This window comes from Pteropus medius, unplaced genomic scaffold (assembly GCF_902729225.1).
Source record: "Pteropus medius unplaced genomic scaffold, Ma_sr-lr_union100, whole genome shotgun sequence".
Classification (NCBI taxonomy): Eukaryota; Metazoa; Chordata; class Mammalia; order Chiroptera; family Pteropodidae; genus Pteropus; species Pteropus medius.
Window position 1 is genome coordinate 9,509,753 of NW_024350325.1, and position 26,367 is coordinate 9,536,119.

At 39.5% G+C, this 26,367-nt stretch overlaps 1 protein-coding gene and 2 pseudogenes across 1 annotated transcript in view; 1 reads left to right on the forward strand and 2 right to left on the reverse strand.

The window, feature by feature from the left end:
- The window catches only part of LOC120583871 (guanylate cyclase soluble subunit beta-2-like), a 78,040-nt gene that overhangs the window by 24,177 nt on the left and 27,496 nt on the right, over positions 1-26,367 (reverse strand). Inside the window, exons 4-12 of the mRNA XM_039839404.1 lie at positions 18,122-18,282; positions 14,337-14,436; positions 13,252-13,445; positions 12,182-12,293; positions 10,865-10,968; positions 9,777-9,993; positions 4,091-4,411; positions 1,723-1,871; positions 1,025-1,171 (exon numbers count right to left, since the gene is read on the reverse strand). Coding sequence (XP_039695338.1) covers positions 1,025-1,171; positions 1,723-1,871; positions 4,091-4,411; positions 9,777-9,993; positions 10,865-10,968; positions 12,182-12,293; positions 13,252-13,445; positions 14,337-14,436; positions 18,122-18,282 — 1,505 coding nt within the window. The remainder of the gene's footprint in view (positions 1-1,024; positions 1,172-1,722; positions 1,872-4,090; positions 4,412-9,776; positions 9,994-10,864; positions 10,969-12,181; positions 12,294-13,251; positions 13,446-14,336; positions 14,437-18,121; positions 18,283-26,367) is intronic.
- On the forward strand, positions 9,259-9,377 carry LOC120583946 (uncharacterized; annotated as a pseudogene).
- Positions 16,586-16,704, reverse strand: LOC120583930 (uncharacterized; annotated as a pseudogene).

Consider the following 26,367-nt stretch of genomic DNA (forward strand, 5'->3'; position numbering starts at 1 on the left):
CCTCCCATCTTGATTTTTTTTTTAATTTCTTACATTGGAGATTTTATTCAACAGATGTATCAGGGGGTACACAACAGGCCAAATATTGTGGACATGTTGTTCTTATGATTACCTAAAGCCAACTTTTACTCTGAAGACTGCATTGGACACAATAACCAGAATCTGCAGTATTTCTCACCTTCTAAATTATTGTGGTGAAGGTGAGTGAAGCACATTTTTAGAATCTCTTGCATAGGGATTATAGTCCAAAAAGTCATATTCCATCTTATAATTGGCTTTATTTATTTATTTTGAAGATCTAACTGACAGCAGCAGGGAAGCGATTAGATTTTAAAAGGCAGACACACTGCTCTAAACCATCTCAGGGCAGTTAAGATCTGCCGAGCAGACAGAAGGGGACCTTTACTTTTCATCTCCAAAATTGTCCAACTTTTATAGAGTGAACAAACTTCCTGTGAGAAATGAGAGCAGATGTCTCGCTAATGGCCACGTGGTGGAAGGAAAGCTATTCTGAATATCTTATGGCACCATAGTGTCTGGCCTGCTGGCTAGAGGCAGTTTCACACCTCAGCCTGAGTTCTGAACCTGTCAGACAGCAAGTTGGATACACAATTTCCCTAAGCAGGAAAAGTTGGCTATTTAGTAAACCTGACCACTTGTTGAAATGCTTGAACAAAAAGCAGGAATTATAAATGAACTAGCTTCCAAGATGGAGTGAACCCTGCAAAGTAAATGAGGAGACACGCTCAACACTACGCTAAGTTACGGACAAAGACGTTTGCAGGGAATCATGTGAAAACCTTGAACTTCAAACCCTCTTCTGAAATTCGAGAGAAGTTGGAACAATAATATCCTGACTACTATCTCTTCACTTACTAACATATATGAGAGAAGGAAAGAGTTGGGAAAATCACCCATGTTAATTGCTGTAACATAACCAGGGGTGATCTGAGCAGACAAACAGAATTCTACTTTCTGTGTGTGAGATGGTTGGTATTAAGTAAAACACTCAGTTGCTCTCTACCTGAATGGGCTCTCCAGTAACAGGATTCATCACTTCTTTTGCAGAAATTTTCATCCCCAAGGCAAAATTAGCCACTCTTTGTGCATGACTTCCGATAGGCACCGGTACACCCCCTACCACCATATAAGCATCTCCTATTGTTTCCACCTGTGAGGGGGGTGAAAAAGGGATATTCAAAGGTTTTCCTCAATGCACTAAACACATCATGAGATATTTTGTCATTTTCTGTATGTTCTTGGAAGGATCATATTAAAACTGGTGATTATTTGCTAGGGGTATGAGGAGTGTGAGGAAGGAGGCAAGAAGAAAATGACTCAGAAAACAACCAAGAGAGAGTCAAAAGGCCTTTCTGCTTTTGGTGGAAACAAATCCCAGAGAAGATGAAGCTCCTGGGATAGGTGTATGATGTTGTACGTTAGATATGTATTATTTGAATTAGAGTTGCTGCTGAATTTAAGGAATAGGGGAACTACTCTCTGGGAAAACAGTGTGCCTTCAAAGGAATCTTAGTACTAGGTATTATGAAGCATCCCTAGAAAACTAAAATTCCTGAAATACCTCCAATTCCCTTTTAGCTCTTCCTCCTCACCCCACTCCCATCTATACCAAACCCAGAACAGCGAGGGGAGAAAGGCCTATACTGAATACCCGTGTGCCTGAGCACACTGTGACACACACCCCACAGTACACATACTTACTTTGTAGACCTCATGGACACTGGTTAATCTGTCAAACTTGGAGTACATTGAATTTAGCATATTCACTATTTGGATAGGTTCGCAGGCAGCACAGATGTTAGTAAATGTCACCACATCACTAAAAAGGATTGTGCAGGTTTTAAATTCTCCTGTAACAGAAACCAGGTGTCAGTGATAGCCAAGGATATAGAATAATAATTCTATGAATTCTGAATTCAAGAGCCCCTTGGGAACCAAATCCGACTGTGCCTTGGGGGAAAGGAGCCAGATGCCATTCACCATTCACCATTCACCATTCGCCCAACTGACATTTATTGAGTGCCTGCTATGAGCTAGTTGTCATGCTGGAAAAATCATATAACATGACACAACCACAGACCCTGCTCCTAAGGAGCTCCCAGTCTAGAGAAGGAGACAGAAGAGTAACTAAATATTCAAAAGTTATGCCAGGTGGAATGACAGAAATGGGTTGGGTGGGCTCTGGCTTAGAGAAGCCACTGGCAAGTGGGCTGAGGCAGAGGTTGACTACAGGAGGCTGAGTCTGGATGACAGAGACTGGCCAGCATAAAGTACAACAGAGAAGGTACATATCCTCAACATGTCCTCAACTCATCTTGCTGCTTCCATTCTTGCTAATTCCATATCGCATCCAGATGATTTGTTTGTCACCCCAATTCCTCTGCCTCAAATTGTTGAGATTGTTTATTTGGTTATTGCCTATCTCCCCCATTGGAACATAAGCTCCATTAGGTGAGAGATTGTTTTGACCTCTGCTGTTACCTAGAGCAGGGTCTGGCACATAATGAATGCTCAATAAATATTTGTTGAATAACTAAATGGATATTTCCTTGAACAGAGCTGGGCACCTTCTGTGTTTTTTATACGTCTCTTAATAATCTCCTATTCATGTAATCTTCTCTTCCTTTTGGCTTCTGGCCTACCATTCTCTCTTCATAGTCTTCCTACTTTTCTCATCTTCTTGTTTTACATATTTCTTTGGCTTTTTTTTCTTCTTAAATAATAGATGTCCCTTAAGGTCCAATACCCAACCCTCTTCTCTTCTCACCTCATATTCCATAGGTGACCGCAGCCAAAATCATGTTTACAAAGCTAATCATGTCACTTCCATTATAAGAAAAGTTCAGTGAATTCCCACATCTAAAATATAAGACGATTTCCTTTTCCATGGTGATCCAGATTCATCACTATGTCACCTGCACCTCATCCTATCTGCCCAACCTCATACGGCATCACTTTGCCAGGTACTCTCATGTTCTAAGGATAATACCCTGCAGTTTTTATTTTTGTATTACTTACCTTTGCTCTTGCTATCTCATTCTCCTGAAATGCTTTTCCTTTTTTTTTTTTTTTTTTTTTTTTTTTAACATTTCTTGCTGATATTCAGCCTCGCGGCCCAACTCAAGTGCCACACATCTTACATTAGCCTTCACAACCCCACCCTGCCCGTCCCTCTCTTTTCTGACATCTATTTATTATTAATTCCTCTGTCATCTGTGTTTCTACAGCTCCTTATGGTGGTGGAAAGAGTATGAATTTTTTAGTTAAGTGGACTTATTATTGGTTTTCAGCTCTTTTACTCATAAGCTAGAGTGAACGTAAGTTTGCTCAGCTGTACAGTATAGATAAATAACACCTTCCTCATAGAAATGTTCAGAAAATTAAATAAAATAGCATATGTAAAATATCTAACACAGATCTTGGCACAATAATTGCTCCTTAATGCATACTAGTTTCCTAGCTGTCCCCACACCCATCCTCATTCATTTATTCTGTGTATATCTCTCAAACCTGCAAAACTGTGAACTCTGTTGAGTCCCCAGGACATAGGGCAACACCCTGGCACTGGGTAGGTTCACCTTGCATGTCTGGTGAATAAACACCTGGCCATTACAAATAGAAAGTGAGTTCAGAGTAAACATGGCATCTTTCCTTCCAGAAATAGCTTGCTCTCCCAGAATGGTCCCTAGAAGCACCCCATAATTAAATGTGTAGTTATATCATTTCCAGTCATAGTGAAGAATCCTATTCATGGTCACAGAGCAAAGAGGCCAGTCTTAGGATATAGCTTCAAATTCTTAGAGAATGTTATATATATTGGTGCAGTTGATAGGTATTTTTATTCAATCCATATTTCACTCATATATTTTTTTTTATTATTATTCTCAATGTAAAGAGAAGAAAACTGAAAATATGCAGCTTAAGTAATTAGCCCAAGGTCATGTTGCTCACAAGTGATGGATCCAGAATTCAAACTTAGGTCTGTCTGGTTTCAGATCCTGTGCCCCTAACCAGAAAGGCACAGTTTTGCCCGCTCAGAATTCCCTGTGAAGAAAAGGAAATGCCTTACCTGCAGCCACCTTTTTGCCTTCCTTCAGCTGGTTGGCCACATGTTCAGGCAGCATGGCATAAAGCAAGGTCTCTGTTTTCTTCTTTTCTATGGCCAAGTGCTTGGAGAGGACCCGCAGCTCCTCCTTCTTCCTCTCCAGCTGGGTGGACAGCTCCATCTCAGCCAGCCGCTGCTGGTTCAGCAGGATGAGATCCCTGGTGGTGTCATGCGGGGCGAGGTCAGAAAGGTGCATCCGGCGCTCCTCCAGCTCCTGCAGGCTGCGGAGCTTCGGGGAGCACAGGTATATCATGCAGCGCACAGCCTCCATCCAGATCATCTGGCCTTCCCATCAAAGAGAGAAATGTGACAGGAAGCATGTCACCCACAGGAGAAAGTCTGGTTTACCAGATTATCGTCGCACAATGTGCCTTTCTATTCACTGAGCAGTCTTACTCCTCTTGTAGCCAAATGTTGTGAAAGTCATCTATACTTTCTGCCACCACTTACTCATCTCCCCCTCTCTTCATGGCCTCCAAACACCTGCCTCAACACAAGTCTGTCAGTCTTCTCCTTACTCAGACAATCTGCTGGGGTTAAGCAGGCTCTTCTTCCTGAAATCTCGCTTTTAGGGACTTCCCAGACACCACTTTCTCCCTGAGAGTTCCCCTACTTCTTTCAATTATTCCTTTAGGGGTTTTTTGTTGTTGTTGTTCATTCCTTAAATGTTGGTGTTCCCCAGAGTTCTGTCTTGGTAGTCTTCCTTTCTAGCATTCTACAGCTGCAACCTGCACCATGCTGACAATGAATCTGAAACCTTACTTCCTGGACTCGAGATGCACATTTCTTTAAAAACAGATGTGCTTGTTATTTTATTATAAAAGTAATATAAATTCATTGTAGAAAAGAGAAATAGTGGAAGAAAATAATGAAAATTACTCATAATTGTACCACATAATTACTGTTAATATTTTGTAGTATATGTTTTTATTACAAAAAATTGGGTTATCTGGTATCTACTTTTTGTAATCTGAATTTTTCACTTAAAGTATATAATAGATATTCTTCCATATCGTTAGATATAGATATGCATCATATTTTTTCTGGCTACATTTGTTATACTATATTTTATTTAAGCAGTAAGAATTGATTATATTACATCTAGTATATTGTTCTACAAACCGTACTCCAATGAGCAAGCTTAAAGTAACTCTTCGTGTATAATCATGGCTATTGTGTTAAAAGATGTATTCTTAGACACGGAATTACTTAGACAAAGAATATGCTCATTTTTAAGGCTTTTGATACATATTGCCAAATTGCCCTCTAGAAAGATTGTGACAATTCACACTCTCATCAATAGTGATTTTTTAAAATTACTGATTAGGTATTTATACATGGGTGTCTACAACTGAACTCTCCTTCTAGTCTCTCTGCAAATCTTTTCTTTCTTTATTAATTCTTTTATAACATATCTACTTAGTCTCTTGTATGAGCCAGGTACATGGTCTGAGACATTGAGGATACGGTAGTGACTCAAATTGACGAAAGTCTCTTCTCTCAAAGAGTTTACATCCTGTCTTTTCTCAGTTAATCACACCTTTGTCACCCAGTTACCCAAGCAAGCAAGTTAATAATTTTCCTAAATATTCTCTTTTTCAACTCCTACATCCAGTCACCAATTTCTGCCTTAATCATCTTGTGAATCTATTCTCTGATCACCACCCCAGGGCCACTGTCTGAATGCATTCGGTGCTTTAAAGCTCTCCAGTAGCAGCCTCCATCTGGCCTCCAAGGCTCCACTTGCTCTTCTCTCTAGTCCATCCTTCACATGCCTCCAGCGTGATCATTCTAAACCTCAAATCCAGTCATGGTAGACCCTTAAAAATGTTTCCAATTGCACAAGAGAGTGTAAGACCTCATCTTGCCAGCTTCATCTCGCATCGCTCCACTCTTCCACTCTACGACTCATTTGGGGTTTCCAGAACACATCGTTTTCCTCTCAAATGTCTCTAAAGCTCTGCCTATGTTTATTCCTAGAACACCTAATCATCAGCTCAATAAAAAGACAGCTCAAAATGTGTGCCCTTTTACACCATAGACAAAAATTAACTCAAAATAGATCAAAGACCTAAATGTAAGTGGTAAAACTATAAAACCTTTAGAAGAAAACAGAAGAACTGTGTGACATTGGATTTGGCAATGATTTCTTGGATTTGATACTGAAAGCACAGACAATAAAAGAAAAGATAGTTAAGTTGGATTACATCAAAATTTAAAACTTTTAAACAATCCAAAGACACAATCAAAAGAGTGAAAAGGCAACCCATAGAAAGGGAGAAAATATTTCCAAATCATATTTCTGAACTCCTACAACTCAATGATAAAAAATTAGCTGATTAAAAACGGGCAAAGGACTTAAATAGATGTTTCTCTGCAGAAGATAAACAAAAAACCAACAAGTACATGAAAAATGCTCAACATCACTAATCATTAGGGAAATGAAAATCAAAACCATAAGGAGATACCAGTTAAAACCCATTCGAATAGCAATTACCAAACAAAACAAAACAACAAAAATCAGAAGATAATAAGTGTTTATGAAGATGTGGAGAAATTGGGATCCTTGTGAACTCCTGATGAAAATGTATAATGGTGCAGCAGCTTTGTAAAACAGTATGGCCATTCCTCAACAAATTAAAAATAGAATTACCATAAGATCCAATAATTTCATTTTTGTTTTAAAGTCAATTTTGTATAAGTATTGCTACTCCAGGTTTCTTTTTGTTTCTGTTTGCATGGAATGTCTTTTTCCATCTCTTTACTTTCAATCTGTATGCGTTTTTTGATTTGAAGTGAGTCTCTTGTAGGCAGCATATAGATCGGTCATGTTTTTTAATCCATTCAGACCGTTCTATGTCTTTTTGGTTTTGGAGCATTTAATCCATTTACACTTAAAGTAATTATTGACAAGTATGTATTATTGTCACTTTGTAATTTTGGGGGGTTGTTTTTATAGTTCTCCTCTGTTTTTTCTTCTCTTGATCTCTTCCCTTGTGGTTTTTTTTGGTTTTCTTTAGTGCTTTTTTCTCATTTGCTTTCTTTCTCCTTTGCATATCTTTTGTAGGTTTTTGGCTTGTGATTATCATGAGAATTGTGTCTATTAACCTTTATGTATAGCAGTCTATTTTAAGCCGATAGGCATTTAAGTTTGAATATATTCTGTAAGGACTACATTTTTACTCCCCGCTTCATGATTTATGTTATTGTTTTCATATTATAGATCTTTTTGTGCTGTGTATATCCTAACCACTTATTATAGTTTGAGTTGATTTTGATACATTTTTCTTTTATCTTTCAAAGTAGTGTTTGAAATGTCTGATTTGCTGTATTTATCAAATATTTGGCTTAACTTGTGAGATTTTTCCCTTTCTCATATTTTCTTATTTCTGGCTTTGGCCTTTCCTTTTCTACTTAAAGAAGACCCTTTACCACTTGTAAAGCCGGTTTAATGGTGATGAAGTCCTTTAATTTTGGGTTGTCTGGGAAAATTTTTATCTTTCCTTCAATTCTGAATGATAACCTTGCTGGGTAAATTTTTCTAAGTTGCAGGTTCCTTTCTTTCAGCACTTTAAAGATGCCATTCACTTCTGGGCTGCAAAGTTGCTGATAAGAAATCATCTGGTGGCCTTATAAGTTTCCTTTGTATGTAACTCGTTTTTTTCTTGCTTCCTTCAAGATGTCTATCTTTAACTTTTGCCATTTTAACTACAATATGTCTTCATGTGGGTCTCTGGGTTCATCTTGTTTGGAACTCTCTGTACTTCCTGGACATGGATGTCTGTTTCCTTTCACATTAGAAAAGCTTCTAGCCATTATTTCTTTATAAAAGTTTCTGTTCTTTTCTTTCTTCTCCTCTGAGATTTCTATAACATGAATGTTCATATGTTTGGTATTATCCCAGGAGTCATTTAAACTAGCCTCGATTTTTAAAGTTCTTTTTTCTTTCTGCTGTTCTGATTGGATTTCACTAGTCTATCTCCCAGGTCATGGATTTGTTCTTCTGTGTTAGCTAATCTGCTGTTGATTCCTGTTAATGTATTTTTCGTTTCAATTATTGTATTCTTCAGGTCTACTTGGTTCATTATACTTTCTAACTCATTGCTGAAGTTCTTTCTAAGTTCCTCTATTCTACTCTCAATCTTGGTAAGCATTCTTATGAACATTTCTTTGAATTCTTTAACAGGAAAATTACTTATTTCTGTTTCCTTAGAGGTTTTTTTTCTGGGGATTTTTCTCATTCCTTCGTTTCAGAGATATTCTTCTGTCTTTTCATTTTGTTTGACTTTCTATGTTTGTTTACATAAATTAGACAAAATAGCTTTCTCTTCCAGTTTTGAAAAAATGGCCTTATGTAGAAGCAGGCTCTGTGTGGACTGTGTGTGCAAGGTGGTTTTGGCAGGCTAGTAGGTGCCAAGCAGGTTCTTAAAGTGGCCAGGGAGCAGCTCTGGGTGCATGTGGTAATGCCTCGTTGATCCTCTTGCTCTCTCTGTTCAGGGCCAAAATGAGCTCAGGTGATGTATCTGAGAACACATTGCAAGAAACTTGTAGGCAGGCTAGAGAACCTGGTTAGTGCCCCAAGCCACCCTATGAAGGTGAAAGGGACTGTAAACAATGGCTCTCACTAGCTCCTCTGGGCCTGGAGAGTTCCCAAAGCTCCCAGACGGCTTCCTCGGCTTCCCAGCCTTCACTATTTGGTCTCCTACATTTGTTTGTTGTCAGAAGCTGTTTATTCAGTGTTCAGTTGTGTCGCCGAAGTAATTGCTAAACATGTGTATTTTATTTTGCTCATGGGACAGGGTCATTTCAGTGTCCTCTTATGTCACTGCCATCTTGTCCACTTTTGGTTATATAATAAAAATTATTGATCGTAAGGACTTCAGAAGACAATTGTACACCATAATTTGCAATTGCCAAAAAATAAAAGGACTCAAAAATTGTTAAAATGGTAAGTTTTATGTTATGTAAATTTTACCACAATTGAAAATAAAAAAGTGTGTGCTCTATTAACAGTAGGTCAAATAATTATTTTACTATACAATAGACAGACATTAAATTAGTACCGATAGTACCATGTGCATCCTAAAAATTTTGGTAAGAGAACAGAATTTATTTAAAACACACACACACATGTCTGTGGCCATGCCACCCTGAACAAGCCCGATTCCATCTGATCTTGGAAGCTAAGCAGGGTCAGGCCTGGTTAGTACTTGGATGGAAGACCACCTAGGAAGACCAGATGCTGTAGGCATAAAAAATAAAAAATAAAGGATTGTAAGCTGACAAGGTCCTTACAATCTGTGAGGTCAAGCAAGGGTTGCCTCACCAAAAATAAATAAATTAATTAATTAATTAAATTAAATAAAACACACACACACACACACACACACAATACTGAACACACACACACACACACTAGGGTCCATTTATATTATCTTAACAATTTCTAAACCAGAAATAGTTAAGGTTATAAAATATATGGTTTACAGATCAAGCCAAATGGAAATGTCAGAAAAACAACTATTCTGAATGCAATTTCTGCCCCACTTTTTATCCAACTTTTTTGACGAAATTGGAAGGCTCTACCTCTTTCCTATTTAAAACCAGTCTCTCAAACAGCAGAGAGTAAGGGGAAGGGGTGAGTTACCACCTCGGAGTTTGAGTGTGGGTTGACTTTTCCATGCTTCAGGCATCGTTTCTCTCCGGGCCTTCAGGACAAATTGACTGTTGATAAATTTGCGGATGCTGAAAATATTGAAGGTAACTTGGGGATGAATGATGAAGAAATACTCATCTAATCGAATCTTCTGGGTTTGGAGTCCTGGGACGTACTTCTGAATATTCACTCCAGCTTGCTTGACCCTCAGCTATTCACAGAAGACAGATGTAAGGCTGAGGAATGAAAAGCAACCTGCACCATAAACTTTCCCTTAGAAATATCATGCTGGCCACACTTTGTGACTCACCAGGGGAAAGAATCAGTAATGGAAAAACACCAGAGAAGTAATAAATATTATTTTAAAAATTGAATCTGCAGCTAATCTCTGAGAAAGAAAAGAATAGTACTGAAGTTTTCAAAAGCATATCTCTGACTAATAAGAAACAGAAGTCGAAGCTTTTGTTTGGGCTAATAGTGCTTCCCTAGCTCTACAAGATCTTTCTCTCTCTGTCTGTCTCTGTCCCTGTCTCTGTCTCTCATTAATTAATAAAGAAACTAGCAAATTCTGCAGCATTGCATCTGAAACCCAGGCCTGGGTGAATAAGTCCATCACGGAGCTGGGGAGACATCGTTCACTGCTATCTCCAGGGAACACACAGAAGGAAGAAGCAAAATGAGTATTTATGTGAAATGCCCAATGCCAGCACCAGCTGCCCAAGAATACTTTGCTTCACTAATCATGAGGAGTTTGTGCGGCTGTAGAAATCAACCTAACCTTACGAATAAGTATCATTAAATTTTCTGTTATCTTATGCCCAAAACTTAAAAAGAAAGTTTTTAAAGTAGATCAAAATTTAAAATATTAATAGTAGTAGTAACAATATCCCCATGGCATTCTGGTTTCTGGAGATTGCCATATGAAAAGAAAGTCAATAGTCCTACCGGGTTAAATCCTAGTTTCCTAAACCCTGGGGACTCCTCGGGGACTTGAATGTTCCCACAAGCCATAGAGACTATACAATATACTCTGCTCCCCAGCCTACCCCCAATCCAAGCTGCAGAGGGAAAGGGCCTCTTACTGATTCATCAAATACAATGTGGAAAGGAAAAGCATTGCAGAATGTCTTCTCTTCAATCCAGAGCCGCTCAGGATAAATCGGCACAAAGGTGTTCAGGACATGCCCTGGACATAGAAAAAGAGAGTCCTGTTCACAGGCAACTCACGCCACCAACCTGGCCCAGAGCGAAACTTGGGATAGTATCTTAAATGCTTCACAGGCAAAGTGCAGTCCCCACTCTTCAGCATGGCTCCCTCAGCATCTCCAGATGGCCACAACAATTCCTCTTCCAAATTAAAACAAACAGATAACTTGCTGCCAGGTTGAGAAGCCTCCCTGCCCCCTGCCAAGTTTCTGCCTGCCGCTGAAGAGTCCCTAGGCCAATTGAGTACGTCTCGCCATGAAAACAGAGTCGGCATTGAAATGGTGACAGCCAGACAATGAGCTCACAGAGCAGAGTGTGTGTGCCCAGCCCAGCGTCAGGGACATTTGCCATGGAGCTTTTTAGACTGACAGTTTTCGGTGGCACGTGAAAATTTAACCAACAGCCCTATTTGGCAGAGGGTAAAGATTCGAAATGGAGCCTTTTTGATATGAAAATCTCCTAGACAAAGGATGTCATTTGCGAGTTTGAACCGCTTGCCACAACTTGAGGGACTTAAAATGCAGCCCTTTGAGCCCTGCAGACCTTCTCCCAGATGCATGTCATCATGATCCACGGGGACATGATGAGGACGCTCTAGCTCCTTTTTTCCAGTGGGTCGAAGCCCTTACTCTGACTCAGGCGTTAGGTGCTGATCGTGAGACCAGCTCAGTGCCAGCAGAGAGACTACTGCCTTCATTTTTCAGATGGAAGATGGGAGTACCTTGTCCAAGGTCATACAGTACCTCAGGGACAGTCAGAAATCTGTTTTCTTGGCTCTTGATACAGTGTCCTTTGCATTGCTGGACACAATGGTTATTAACCACAGACTTCTAGGCCAGAAATGCATTCTAGTCCAGAAGGCCTGAGGAGCTGTGAAAAATTCGTCGTTCTTGATAATATGTCAGTACTCATCCTCCTCCTCTCCAATGCAGTCACCAATTGGGACTGATTCCAATCCTCTCTCCCGTGGCTTTCCCTGATTACAGGGGAGACTGTGTCTCTGTGCCACTCTGCAAATAAAAGGGGCAAAGGAAGGCAAATTAGAGTCTGACATTTTAAAGTTAAAAAATATGTTGGCCAAATCCAAGCTCTGCAAAATTGGTGACATAATAATCATAGGGGATTCACCCATTTGTGCATACCAAGCAATCACTGTGTTCTGAGAGCTGAGGCTGGGAGAATGACCCACTCACCTTTTCCAAACATGACTATACTTCTCACAATTTCCCAAGGGGACTTCTTCACAGGACAAACAGAGACACTCAGATATTTCTCCTTCATCCTAAGGAAAGCTGCCTGGAGGGCCTGCAGATGGCAGGGAGAGAAGCATACAGGCCTGGCCATGTGACTGGTCATGTGACAGAAGATGAACAAGCCCCATCTGCTGTGACTAGGGCCACAGGAATAGTAAGGGCTTGCAAGGTCAATCCTACCAAGACTTCATAAGCCCCAAGATTTTTATCTAAATAATCCTCATGCTGTTTCTCTATCAAAGGCAGCAAGAACTTCTCATAAAGTTTTAAGAGGAGCTGGCAGGAAAATTACACATGATCATCTTCTCTTCCTGTGGTTGAAGATGCTGCAGTGAATAGACTTGAGGTGGACTTTGAATGTTGTAAGATATAAATATTGTGTGATCCAGGAATCACACAGACTTAATTGATATTTGTACAAGCTATGTGGGCACAGAGAGCTGTGTGCCTAATATATGTGGTACCTAAAAGATAACAGTGAGTCCACAAGTTGCAATTGAGGCAGCCAATCGCAAGATAATGAGTTGACTCCAGACTCCTGACTGCCTCAGCTGAAGAAATGCACACTAAGGGCTTGAAAGGTCAATTTATTGTAGGAAGATTACAAAATAAGCCACCAGATCCAAAATTCAAGCCCTTTATATCGATATTTTTATCGGCAAAATTTTTCTAGGCTAAGGTACACCCCATAAATCCTCTCAATGTACATCCAAGTTACCTTAACCCAGTGGTTCCCATTTGGTCCCCTACCTCCACCCTGGAGACACTTGGCTATGCCTGGAAATATTTTTGATGACCATAACTGTGAGGCATCAGGATGTTACTAACATCTAGTAGGTATGAACTAGGGATGCTGCTAAACATCTTATAATTCACAGCAAGGAATTGTCTAGTCTCAAATGTCAATAGCTGAAATTGAGAAACCCTGCCTTCATTCCACTATTAGAAAGTCCAGTTGATTTTCCAACTAAGAAGAACTGTGCTTTCTGAAGACACAATAAACCCAGTACCTCCTGGTCTCTCCGGATGTCCTGACCATCTTGTAACCTTGGCTCTGCCCTTCTCATCTGTCTGTGAGACTTCTGCACAATCAGAAACACAACATGTTCCTTCTTCCCTGTCCTCTCTGTTTCCTGGTTCATGTCAAGGATATTCATGGCCACATCAATGTTGAAGAAGTCTTTGGCCACAGCCTCAATGATCCCTGCAGCAAGCAGAAGGATACCTATTAGTGAGGGATGGCAGAAGGCAGTTGTGTCAGCAAAAATCATAAAATAATCAAGTTATACGGTTGCTGATTAATACTCCAAGGTTCCCCAATTCCAGACCCTACATTGAAATAGGCAGCATATGACAGATTAATAAAATTAAAAAATAAAATAACTATACAGAGATTTAAGTTATTCATGGCTGGATACCAAATATATCCCTGCCACTCTTATTTCCAGTTCAGCATCTACTCATGTGTTTAAGGAAGGCATTTAACTTATTAAAGAAACAAAATCTAGATATTAGTCAAATTTTCTGGAGATAACATAAGCAAAATTCAGTTGTAAAAGCATTAAGGATCGTGTTTTTTAAGTGTTCCTCTGGGAATCTACCCCAGTGTTATAATATAAAAATGGTAAAAGCATGCATGAAGATGTTCATCACAGCACTGTTTACAGTAGCAAAAATTTCAACAATACCCTAGTTAATTATAATATCAAATATCATTCATCCATGGAAGATGGTGATTTTACAGACTGTGAAAACATGTAAAGATGATTTTTCTATAATGCTAAATATAAAAACGGTTGATACAAAATAATACCTGCAGAATTATCACAACTATGTAAAAACCTGCACAATTTTAGTGTTGAAATAAAAATAAAAATTCTTCCTTTTTTTTTTTTTTGGCACTTTGGAAACTTATTTTGAAGGCTCAGAACTTTGGGAGTAATGGTCTAGATGGCAAAGAGTCAGACTGTGGAAGAGATGGTGTTTTAACTCCCTACCCACAGTCGGCTGTTAGCCATCCTGGAGAGTTTGTGGGGAAGTCCATCCTTACTCCAGAGACCTCACAGCTGTGGAACTGGTTACGCCATCCCCATACCTGGTACAATGTGGCACAGACCACTTCTATCAGAGTAGTAATGGAGAAGTATTTTCCTGTCTGCTCCTCTCTCCAAACGAAACGATGGTGCATTCATCTCCTAATTAAAAGACATAATATGTTTTTCCCAGTGAACCCAAGTTATTTAAATTATGCTTTTAAGGCTTTGTGAAACCACAGTACTTATCCACTACATCACATAGAAATATATCCCAAACTCCCCCTCCTATCACACAAAAATGAAAGCTACCATGGTTTTGGCCCCTTTATGTCAGGTATAATTTTATATTATACCTTACCCCCTAACCAGCTCTATATGGCAAATATTATCTTTATTTTAAAGAAGAGGAAATTGAGGTTTAGGTCAGCTAAGGCTAGATTAATGGTACAATAACATTTTGACCTTCAAATGAGCCTTTCTACCATGCCATGTTGCTTCTCTCCACACTCTGAGGGGTGGCTGGCTGCCATGCTTGGTTTGTGACCAAGTGACCATGGGTATATTCACTCTCAGAAAGATTAGGGACTCAGAGGAATTTGCAATTGGAGGAGTTTCTTTCCTGTTCTAGAAGAATAATGTCGTGCGTGGTGTAAAGTTGCATATTTGGAACATCAAGGAGACATCAGAAGAGACTATCTTGCTCCAAGAATAAATGTTGACAACCAGGTATGTTTCATGTCACGTTAGATGTATGTCAGGAAATAAGGATGAAGACTCTGGGGGTGGGGGATCCCTGAGAGAAGTGGTTTTCTCTCCTGCTTGTTCAGTAGGCAGCTCAGCACCCTGGCTCATAGCTTTTGGAGGAAAAATGGTTAAGGAGGTAGATTCTTTCTGAGATCTTGCTCTCTTCCATGGAGAGGTGTGTGGATGTGTGTGGGTGTGTGGGTGTCTTTCGGGGGTGCTGCTAGTTAAAATGAGTTTTTTCCCCCAAATACTGATTCCATCTTTCCAAAAGCATGAATAGAAAAAGTATGTGTTTTTATGTATGTGTGTTTACATCTCGATTGAATCTAAAGAAGATTTGAGGCAGCACATATAAAAAATCATATAATAAAGTGGGAAATTAAAAGTTATTTCAAAAATTTATATCCAAACTTTACATAGTGGAGAAAATCACAGAGTACAGAAGGGCTAAAATGAAAATTGACAGGCTCGTGAGACTATCTCCACTAGGCCACTTCCCAGAGACACCTCTCAAAGTATGTGCTTTAATTCTTCTGATCGGTGTCTCCAACTCTCTAAATAACATGACTATACTTTTTGTTAATTAAAATAAGGCTTTATAAAAGTGGAGAATCGGGGCAAAGGGAAAATAATGAGAAGCAGACCAGAGGACGGTCTTCGAAACAGAAACACCTGGGGTTGGGTCCTAGCTCAGCTATCACCACCTGAGCGATTTGGGACAGTTACTTGACCTTCCTGGACCTCATCTTTATAGTGAGATAAGCAACAGTACCTAAGCTTAGGGGTTAAGAAGATAATTCAATGTTTATAAATTACTTAGCCAAATACCTGCCTCATAATTAGCACTCAATGAAAGTTAGCTAAAAAATAACAAGATTAAAGGCACAGTTATAACCAGAAATGTATGCCTTAAGGGACTGCCAAATCACTCAAGACAGAAAGGAAAGTCAGCATTATCTTTTATTTTTGCCTAAAGAGACGATCTATAATATTTCGCCCAGTATAGAGTACTATATAGCTATCAGTTATCATTACACACATTTTATTTCAACTTGCATATGACAACATTTATGTATTTTATTTACCTCATATGCAAAATATCCTCACTTACCCCCAGAGAAGTTCTATTGATTCTCTAGTGTTGGTTTTAGCATTAAAGGAATAACAATCAGAGGAAGGGTAGCAGGAATGGGTATAGAAACAATGAACTTAGGACTTCAGAATCTCAATTCCTTTCATTCTTATCATAAGTGTGACAGTAATATACTAAGAACAATATCTGGAACGTAAAAGATATTCCATAATGTTTTTTATTTAATGAATGAATGGAAGACTATTAATATCTTCTCCAACTCTGACTTAAAATATTAGTCAAATTTTCAGATGAAAGATATGATATTAAAAATATTATGGAAGATTATTGAAAGTATCTAACTAGATTTCCTTTTTCTTTCTTTCTTTCTTTTTTTTTTTTTAGGCGAGGTAACCCTTGGTTAGCCTCACAGATTGCAAGGAACTTCTCAGCTTACAATCCCTTATTATTATTATTTTTTAATATATTTTATGCTTATAGCACCTGGTCTTCCTAGGTGGTTTCCCATCCAGCTACTAACCAGGCCCAATCCTGCTTAGCTTCCGAGATCAGACGGGATCAGGTTTGTTCAGAGTGGCATGGCTATAGACAATTTTTTATACCCTAACTGCACAGCTTAAAGTAAGAAATTTGAAAGGAGATTGCCATACAAATTATCATAATTTTAAAACTAGCCAAATTGAACTGAAAAAAGAAAAGGAAAGAAAGTTATTAAAAATGGAATGCCTTTTCTGGACTGATTACAATGCTAGGGACATTTACATTTTATCTCTTTTAATCCGCACATCACTATGAGGTAGGATTATTTTCCCCATATTTATTCCTTTTTCTGTCTGTGAGTGTCTAATACCCAAGAAAGTTCTTGGTACATAGTAGGTGCTGAATACATATTTATTAAATAAATAAGGGAAAAAATTAACTCCAGAGAGGGCAAATAAGTCGTCTGGGATCAGCAGCCAGTAAGTCGCAGCATCTGACCCCCTAACCAGGGCTCTTTGCACTCCCTCTATTCTTAATTCATTCACATGATAACAACAGAGCTGACACAACTACTCATCCTATTTGAAGTCAATTAAAGTTTCCAAGCCTCTTATTCTCTATCTGAAAACTGGAGGAAGTAATAAGTTGCCCATCTAACATATATAAGGGTACACTATGGTTCATGAGGCATTTATTATATATTGTATCCTCATGATAATCTTTTTAAAGGTGATTATGAGCATTAAATACAGAAATGGTGAAGAAAGCTTACTAAACTATAAAGGGCCATCAAAGTAAATACAAACATTATTTTATCTGAAATAATGAATTATTATTATAATATTTGTAAATGCCAGTTCATCTTTTCAATAAAGCATTTTCTTTTCTAAAACAGAAAGAGAAGTCTAAGCATTTGAATTTCCAATGTTCTCTACAAACAAACAAAAAAAAAACCAGAGAGTGAACTCCAGAAGGACATATCCCAATAGGGAAATTAGTTTCCTAACACCTCAGACAGTCACCCCATGGGTTAATCAGAGTTGGATGGTGTCCGATTCTGGCTCTTGGCCCTGTCAAGTCTTTCCTTCTGATACATGAATAAATGAATCTGGCTGCAGAAGCTGTTTATCAGCTCTATCCAGGCCAGGAAACCTGAGGAGAGATTTTGCAAATCCACTGAAACCTGACTATTTCCCAGCCTTTGTTTCCGCTGTAATCAATCTTCCAGATTTAATTCCAAACCCACACCAGCCCCATCAGAATAGGCCATCCTCCATCACAAAGCTGGCATTTCCAGTTTGCCCTTCTTTGCTGTTGGCCTGTTTGTAAAAGTGACCAGCAGGTATTCATTTTCCATTTCTTTTTCCAAGGGACCCCTCAGTTCACTCACATCAGGCACCAAGGATTTCACAGGCCCCTTGCAACTGCCCCCTTGCGGGAGGTGGGGAGATGGCCCCAAATGGCTCAGAGTGACTACACGCATTTGCTTCCTCTCAGGGCCACCAAGACCAGACTCAAGCACCTTACCTTATAAGAGAGTGCGAGGTAACTGTGTAGGGCATCTAGGTTTTCGATAAACTCTGTGAGATTTCCTCCCAGTGTTCGTAACATCCTGTCATAGCCAGACTTCTTACAGAATTTAAAGAAGTATTCTCCAAAGAGTTTCAAGATGGCTTCCATGGAGACACCTGAGGAATCCAAAGCAGACCCCCCAAAGTAAAAGCACCTGCAAGCGTTTGTTCTCATTTGGGTGGTTTTCGTTTATTTCCAAAGAGTTCAACACCTGGCTGCGTGATGCATTACTAAACTTCTCTCTAATAGAGGCTTTGTTTTCCTCACCAGTAAAATTACAGTGATAACATTTACCTCGCAAGGCAACCAGTGCAGCCCTGCCATTTGGTGGGTGCTCATTAAACATGAGTCCCCTCTAACTCTGCTCCAGTCTTTTCCATGACTCTCATGGCAGAAGTTTCTCTGCAGAAATTTCTCTGCAGAAGAGGTTGCAGAGCTACATATCCTTGAGATGGCTGAATCTGGAATGAGGGTCACTCTGGCATGGGGGTGTATGGCCTCTGCAATCTGTCCTAATTCCTCTAGTCATCTTTAAATACAATGGCCTTCAACCAGGATAAAAAATTACCTCTGAGAAATAACTAATCCTGCAACTAGAAAAAAATACCGACAAACTTATATTATCCTGATTTACCCAAAAGACGACACCAAATGCTTGCAATGACTTCCCTTTTCTCTCTCTTCCTTTCCACAGCCTGGTCTCCCTTGGAGGTGCAGTTTCCTCTTTGCATCCTCCATAAAGATTTTTCTCAATATCCCACGTCACACTGAATCCTCTCTTCCTAAGTGCTGCATTTTTCCTTTCTTCCTAATCGTAGGATAATTCTAAAGGGCAGTGACCTTGTTATAAACTTTCCTGTGCTAGACACAAAGAGTAAGCACTTGATAAATTTTGGGAGGTGGATTTACAGCATTCTTGGGGTCGCTGCCCCTGTCTGTGCTGTTGGAATAGACAGTATGCCATTGTTTGCTTTGTGGAGAGACAACCAGTAATTTTAAAGAATATTTTTAAATATCTAAAACACACATCAATTAGTGTTATTTTACTCAATGCTTGCTAAAACCTTATAAGATAGAAAATCTTATCATGTCCCCTTTTTGACAGGTGACCCCACTGAAGATGAGAGTCATCTTCATGAATTGACCCAAATCACAGACTAGCACTTGTTCTAACTCTAACTTTGGTGCTGTTTCTACCATATCCCACATACTCTGGAGTAGCAGTCAGAGGAACAAAATGTCTTCCCTAAGGTGGGGACTGCTTATGGGCTTTCATTATTGACACAGGAGACAGGGCTCCATCTATGCTGGTAGCCTGGGGCATCTGTGAGAGAACATTCTCTTATTTACATGGTGTGGTGACTCATGGTAAGTTCTGGGGACTAGGGGAAGGTCTGAAAAGCCCAGGCTGATGGGATACCTGCCAGACTCACAATCATCAGAATCCTTGGTGCTCTGACCAGGTCTGGAATTCACAGCAAGGGGCTTTCAGGTCACCTGAGCAATCTACAGTGAATTCCTACAGAGGTGGCAGGGGATCAGAGGAGATCTTTCCAGCATCTACTTGCTTCCTAAGATGGTCTGAGCAGCAGAATCCTTATAGCTTATTGTCTGCAGCCAAACTGATGGACAGATAATCATTCTGTAATCTGAGCAGGACAGAGTCCCCGCTGAGTTATTCTGGTCTTGTCAGAGATGAGTTATACATATGTCCCAACAATGTGTTAGCCAGGTCTTCTGAATCTAGACAAAGCTCAGGACAGTAGGTGGGCGGTAGTAACGATCTGTGTTAATATCCTCAGTTGAGTTCTCTGTTGTGGGTCCATCCCTAGCTGAATGAAGGTGGCCCTGTCAATAATAGGAATCAAGAGCCACCTGCTGACCCCCACAGAAACTAAGATTCGTTCTACACCAGTCTTTTTCAATGCTCGTGAGTCCCTGGAAGAAGAACTTCTGAAAAGTACATGGACAGATGTGGAATGTTCCTTTATCTTTCCTTCTTTTACCCCTCCTTTCATAGAAAATCTAGCCTGTTCAAGCTGAGGGGGAAAAAAAACAGCTGTGTTGTGCATCCCAGAGGCTGGAGCTCTGAGCAGGTGCATCCTGTTACCTGCCAGGAAAGCACAGATCCCAGAGGCCTCCTTTTTCCCAGGGACCTAACTCAGGAGGACTGGGCTGTCTACAAGCTGAGAAAAGTGACAGTGGTGGCCTTGTGTAAAAAGGGTACCTGCCTGACTTTTTAAAAAATCTGTAAACCTACAAAAATCCATGAAGTTTTTTGTTCCAGACCCTGGTTATTCTGTTTCTGCATGCCCAGCTCCGTTACTGGACAAGAATGTCTGGCTAACAGACTGACTGTTCCTTGAACACAGATCTTGGGTTTGGGTGTTGTGTTTTCCATCTGTGCTGGGTTTGGGGCTTCTTCTAGGATTCTTGTTTGAGAATGTTTGTCTAGCAGAGGATGAAGGTCGCTTTTTAAAACCAATACCTATATTGTGTTGTTATTCAGTTTCACTTCAATGAACTTAGTATTCCATGAGTTCTCTAGTCACAAGGAGTCAAGGGTGTATAGGAAATGGCAGGGAAATGCAGAAGATGACTAAACATAAGTTATAGGTGCCTTAACATGTTTTTTGATAATGCAGAGGAGAATCTATAGAATGCTTAGTATTCTTTTGTGTAACAAATAAGGAAAAATAAGGAAATACACATCCTTCTGCTTATTTGTGTAACGTTAAACACAAGAAGGATAAACCAGGGACTATTGAGATTGGTTATCTACCAAGCATTAGTGGGAATAAGGTGGAAAGTTTAGAAAAACTGTGGACTGTGGAGAGGAGGAAATAACACTGCTCTGAGCATACGGCTCTGGTTTAGGATATCATATTAATGATTCACTTACTTATAGAAAATAAATAAGATCCATTAGGACAGGGAAAACCCTAAGATGAAATACAAACAGAAACAGATTAATAGAACAGTATTTCAACAGAACAGTTTTGAATAACCTAATTACCCAAGAAAAAAAATTAACCCAGTAATATTTGAACTTAGTATTCTGACCGTTTTGTCCTCATATTAAAGACAAAAATAACTTTAAACAAAGATTTAACTGTAGCTAACAGGCTTAGCTTAGGGTTAGCAATTCTGAAACAACTTTCTGAACATTCAAGGATTTAAGCATATCAGTAAATATTAAGTAAATGTATTGTGGATAATGGGAACCAGGTTTCCCATTGTATGAGAATAAAGTTACAGTTATGGAAAGGAGAAGAACAGAATGAAATCTGTGCCATGTATTAAGAAAGCCACCTTAATAACACCACGAGGCTGATAATAGTTTTAGATAGATGAATGGAGAGAGAGATAGAAAGATGATAGATAGATAGATAGATAGATAGATAGATAGATAGATAGATAGATGTGTATGTATTTGTGTGTGTGTGCATGTGTGTATGTTGAGAGTTTTTTGGAGAAATAGCAAATTTCAGGACTGGATTGGGGAAAAGATGAGATAAGTTTATAATATCTTGTCATTCCAAAAAGCAAAAAAGTGACCAAAGAATGATGGAGGCATGTTAAAAGGACACAGGGCCAGCTTAGAGAGGCTGCCACTAGCTAAATCTTGGAGAACTTGAGTATTAAAATAAATAATGAAAGTAAAGAATTTCTACCTATTTTTAAAATAAGAATCAAGAGTTCACATTGATATAAATAAATAAATGAAGGAGAGAGGAAAATTCTTCCTTATAGTAGAAATCTAACTAATAAATGTAAAAAGAATGATATACTTAGAAAATCACCATTTGACCTTCATTGCAATTACCGAGTCAGACAAGAATCACCAGTGAATACCAGAACTATGGAAGTAGGAGTTTGAGAAGCAACAAGGTATTTACATAGTTTAAACATATCTTCTCACAAGTTACTAATTACAGAGGGGGAAAAAGTAACTTTACAGTGGAAAACCTGGTAGATTCCACCTTAACCAAGAGGTCAACTGTTAACACCAATAAGGAGACAAATTGACATTATATACCTCCTGAAACAATGAACTGAAAAGGATAAAACATCACTTCTGTGGTCTTCCTGCCCCCAAAAAACATAACCTGAATTGAATCAGAAGGAAATATCACATAATTCTGTTTGAGGGGCATTCTACAAAATAGCTGACCAGAACTTTCCAAAGAGATCAATATTACAAAGCACAAAGAAAGACTCAGAAAGTGTTCCAGACTACAGAAGACTGAAGAAACATGATGACAATTGACATGATCCAACGTTTTCTTTTGTTCTAAAGGATATCCCTGGGACAATCAGAAAAACTTCAATAAAGGATTAGATAACAGCACTGTACCAATGTCCATTTCCTGAGCTGGATAGTTGTACTGTAGTTATGTAAGAGAACTTTTAAGGATAAAGAGACATCATGTCTGTATCATACTACCGATTCAGAAAAAAAAATATTATAGGTGTAGATATAGAAAGATGGATAGAGCCAATATGGTAAAATGTTAACATTTGGGGGGAATACAGATGAGAAGTATATGGGGGTTCTTTGTACTATTCTTGCAAACCCTCTGTAAGTTTGAAATTATGTCAAAGTAAAAAGTTTTTGCTGATTGTCCTGAAAAGACCTTAGGAAATCTAATATAATAAGACCACAACGCCACATTTATTCATAGCCAGCTGAGATACGGCTGGATCCTGGGCCTCTGTAATATTATGAATTTTGTTAGGTATAATAAGGGCATTCTGATTGTTTTAAATATCTTTATCTTGTTCGAGACTCATACTGAAATATTTATAAGTAAAATTAGGGGGAACCTGAGATTTTCTTTAAGACATTCCAGCAAAAACAAAACCAGAAAAGTGTAGAGGGACCAGAGAGATGAAACAAGATTGGCAAAATATTAATAATTTTTATTATCAAGCTGGGCGAAGGATTCATGGGCTTTGATATGCAATTCTGTCTACTTTTGTGTATGTGTGAAACATTCTATTAAAAAGTGCTTGTTTAAATAGGATACTTCTTTGTTGGCAGGAAAATAATTGCCACAGAGTGTCTATGCTTGGCTTCCCAGGAGAGGTATAGAAACTTCTAAGAAGCTCTTCAGGTGGAATGATGTAGAAACTCAAACTTCCTGATTTGACAATGTTGGCTCTTCAGTGTCACTAGGAAATATCTATTTTTTGCTGGCTGACAGCTCAAGGAACTGGAAACAGTGGACGTGGGCTACCTAGGGCAGGGGGAAAAGATGCCTACTAAACCCTGAGTAAGGGTAGGCGGGCAGATGAATGCCACGGAGCCACAGCTGCCTGTGCTGGGCCTCCTGGACAACGGGTCTGTTCAGGGCTGAACTTCCCAAGACCCTTGCCCACTTTGCATCACCCAGGTACAGGCAACAAGAAGTATTCCTCATGGTAACCCACTTCAGGTACCCAGAAAAGCATCTGCTCTTACACAAGTCACGGAAATGCATGCCATACATTTTAGAACATTTTCTATTGGAAGTGGGTAATTTTTTTCAAAGCTTTTGTATCCAAAGGAATAAGCTTCAGAAATCTGGAAAAAGCCATTTATCTAGACTACTCTCCTTCTCAAATGCTCACCCATAAGCCAGGCTTGAGATAATGGATGGGGAAATCTTTTGTAAAGAGAAGAAAGAAGTTTAAGAAAAGGAGAGGAACAGCAACCCCTGTTGATAATGGATGTCACAAGAAGGAAGAGACTCTAAATTGGGAGGGTTGGGTTCCAGGTGTAGCAACAACTTTATCAGGACACAGAGGGGAAAAAAGCTCAGAAATGAGTAAGGCAGCTCAGGTGGAGGGCCTCTGCGATGATAAGCCTGGGAGATAAGCTGCCTGCCTCCTGGCTAACTTTGGAAGAGAGAGGTCAGCCTAACCAGGGACCAGAGCACAGGGGCATAAATCTGAAGATGGACAGGGTGAAGGAACTGCTTTGATGAGTACCCACTGTGTTAGGCACTTTCTCAAATTATTGGATACAATCTGTAGAACAACCCTCTGAACTATGTGCTGTAGGTATCATTGCTGTTTTACCAATGGGAAATTTGCCCCAGGTGACATTATTAGGAGATCCTACATGAGGAGGCTCACGCAGGTCTGTCTGATTCCAAAGCTAGAGAACACATGCCCCTCAGGCAGCTGCTCCTCCAGTCCAGGCTTTAGCACTGGCCTCCAAGTCAGAACACCTGAGTTCAACTTTCCATTTTCAGTTGGTCACATGGCTTGGGTAACTTATCCCACCTCAGAGGGTCATAGTAGTGATCAAATATTCTAATGCCTGATTTCAGGACTTTGTAAGTTTTATGCTGTTCCTCTTATTTTTAAAGAAGTGGGTGCTTGTTGGCATTTGCTGATAGCTAACTGTTGAAACGCATTTAACTATCGGTTTCTTAGCAAGCAAAGTCAAGACTGACACAGCTGTGCCAAATGGCTGTTGCATGTTGTCACTTCAGATCACTAATAACCCACTTACACACTAAGTAGGCACTTATTCACATACAGAACAATTCCTTATGCAATGCTCAACCTGCCATCTGGTCCCAGCCCGAATTATGCTAATTAGAAAGCACAAAGCTGTGCAGTGGCAGAGAGGTCTGGAAAAGTCCCAACAACGGCTTAAAGGTAGGAAATGGCATCCCAGAGCCCACTTGGAAGGGAAAGCACTGACTGTGGTAACCGAGTGTGAGTTTGTTTGTTGTTGTCGTTGTTGTTGTTGTTGTTGTTGTTTTATCTAAGGGAGAAATTAGCCCTAACTGACCAGAGTATTTTGTTAAACAGTGACATGCTCTTAATGTCCTTCTTTCAAACTTCCCTCTGGCAGGGTTTCTTCTCACTGACTTGAGGGAGATGATAGATAGATAGATGATAGGTAGACAGACAGACAGGTGATAGAGTTAGAGGGACACAGAGAAAAAGAGAGACAGAGACAGAGACACAGAGACAGAGAGAGGCCACACGGTCCAAGTTCCAGGACTATCCTGATTTCAAGTCCCATGCATGTGTTTACCTGATTTTAAATCTCGTTTTATTTGAAAAATGCACTTACCATACTTATATACCCTTTCAGATTAGGCCAACACATTTTATTGAGATAAACAACAAGAAGAAAATACTCTGATTTTCAAAGCTAGACAGAGAGAAATCACAGTGATAAACTTTGGCTTTTGGTAGAAAGGTAATATGGGTCGGCCCACCCACTGGTCTATAAACTCGTTGCTGCCTCCCAGTGCATCAGTTGGTTTGGAGCTATGAATGCATTAGGGCAGGTGTGTGATGGCATCTCTCTGCTAAAGGTGCTGCCACACTATGCAGTGTTCACGATCACGTAGTTACAAAAATGGCCTGGGAATGATATTAGACATATGTAGTATTTCCTTCTGGAGATCTAAAAACTTATTAAAGTTTTCTGTACAAGTCTGTTCAGGTTGCCATAACAAAACTGTACACTGGTGGTTTAACAACAAAAACTTATTGTCTCACAATTCTAAAAACTAGAAATTCAAGATTGAAGTGCCAGCATAGTTGAGTTCTAATGAGAGCACTCTCCCTGGCTTCTCACTGTGTCCTCACATGGTTGGGGTGTGTGGGGGTGGCGGGGGCGGAGAGAGCAAGCACTCTCTGATATGTCTTCCTATAAGGGAACAATTATTGTCGCCAGGGCCCCATCCTCACGATCACATCTAAATCTAAGTATCTCCCAAAGGCCCCATCTCCAAACACCATCATATTGGATGTTAGGGTTTCAATGTATGAATTTCGGGGAGGTGGGGAAAGACATAATTCAGTGCATAATAGTTCTTAAGTAAGATTAGATTTTTTTTTTAATTGTGAAAAAGATCTGTATATTAAGGTCCTTTTTCTAGAGCATGAGATGACAAAACATTTTTGGTAAGGGAAAGACAGTAAATATTTTCAGTTTTGCAGTCATATGGTCTCTGTCACAACAACTCAGCTCTGCCATTATAGTGCAAAAGCAGCCACAGTCAATAGGCATAGCTGTGTTCCAATAAAACTTTATTTACAAAAACAGGCACGGGGCAAGATTTGGCCAATGGGGTGCTCGTGATTTGCTGACTACTACTCAGAGGACCCAGAACATTATTTTATAGCAGTCATTCAAGGTAAATGGCAAAGCTTGTCATTCATTACTTTTAAGAGACAACAACCAGAGG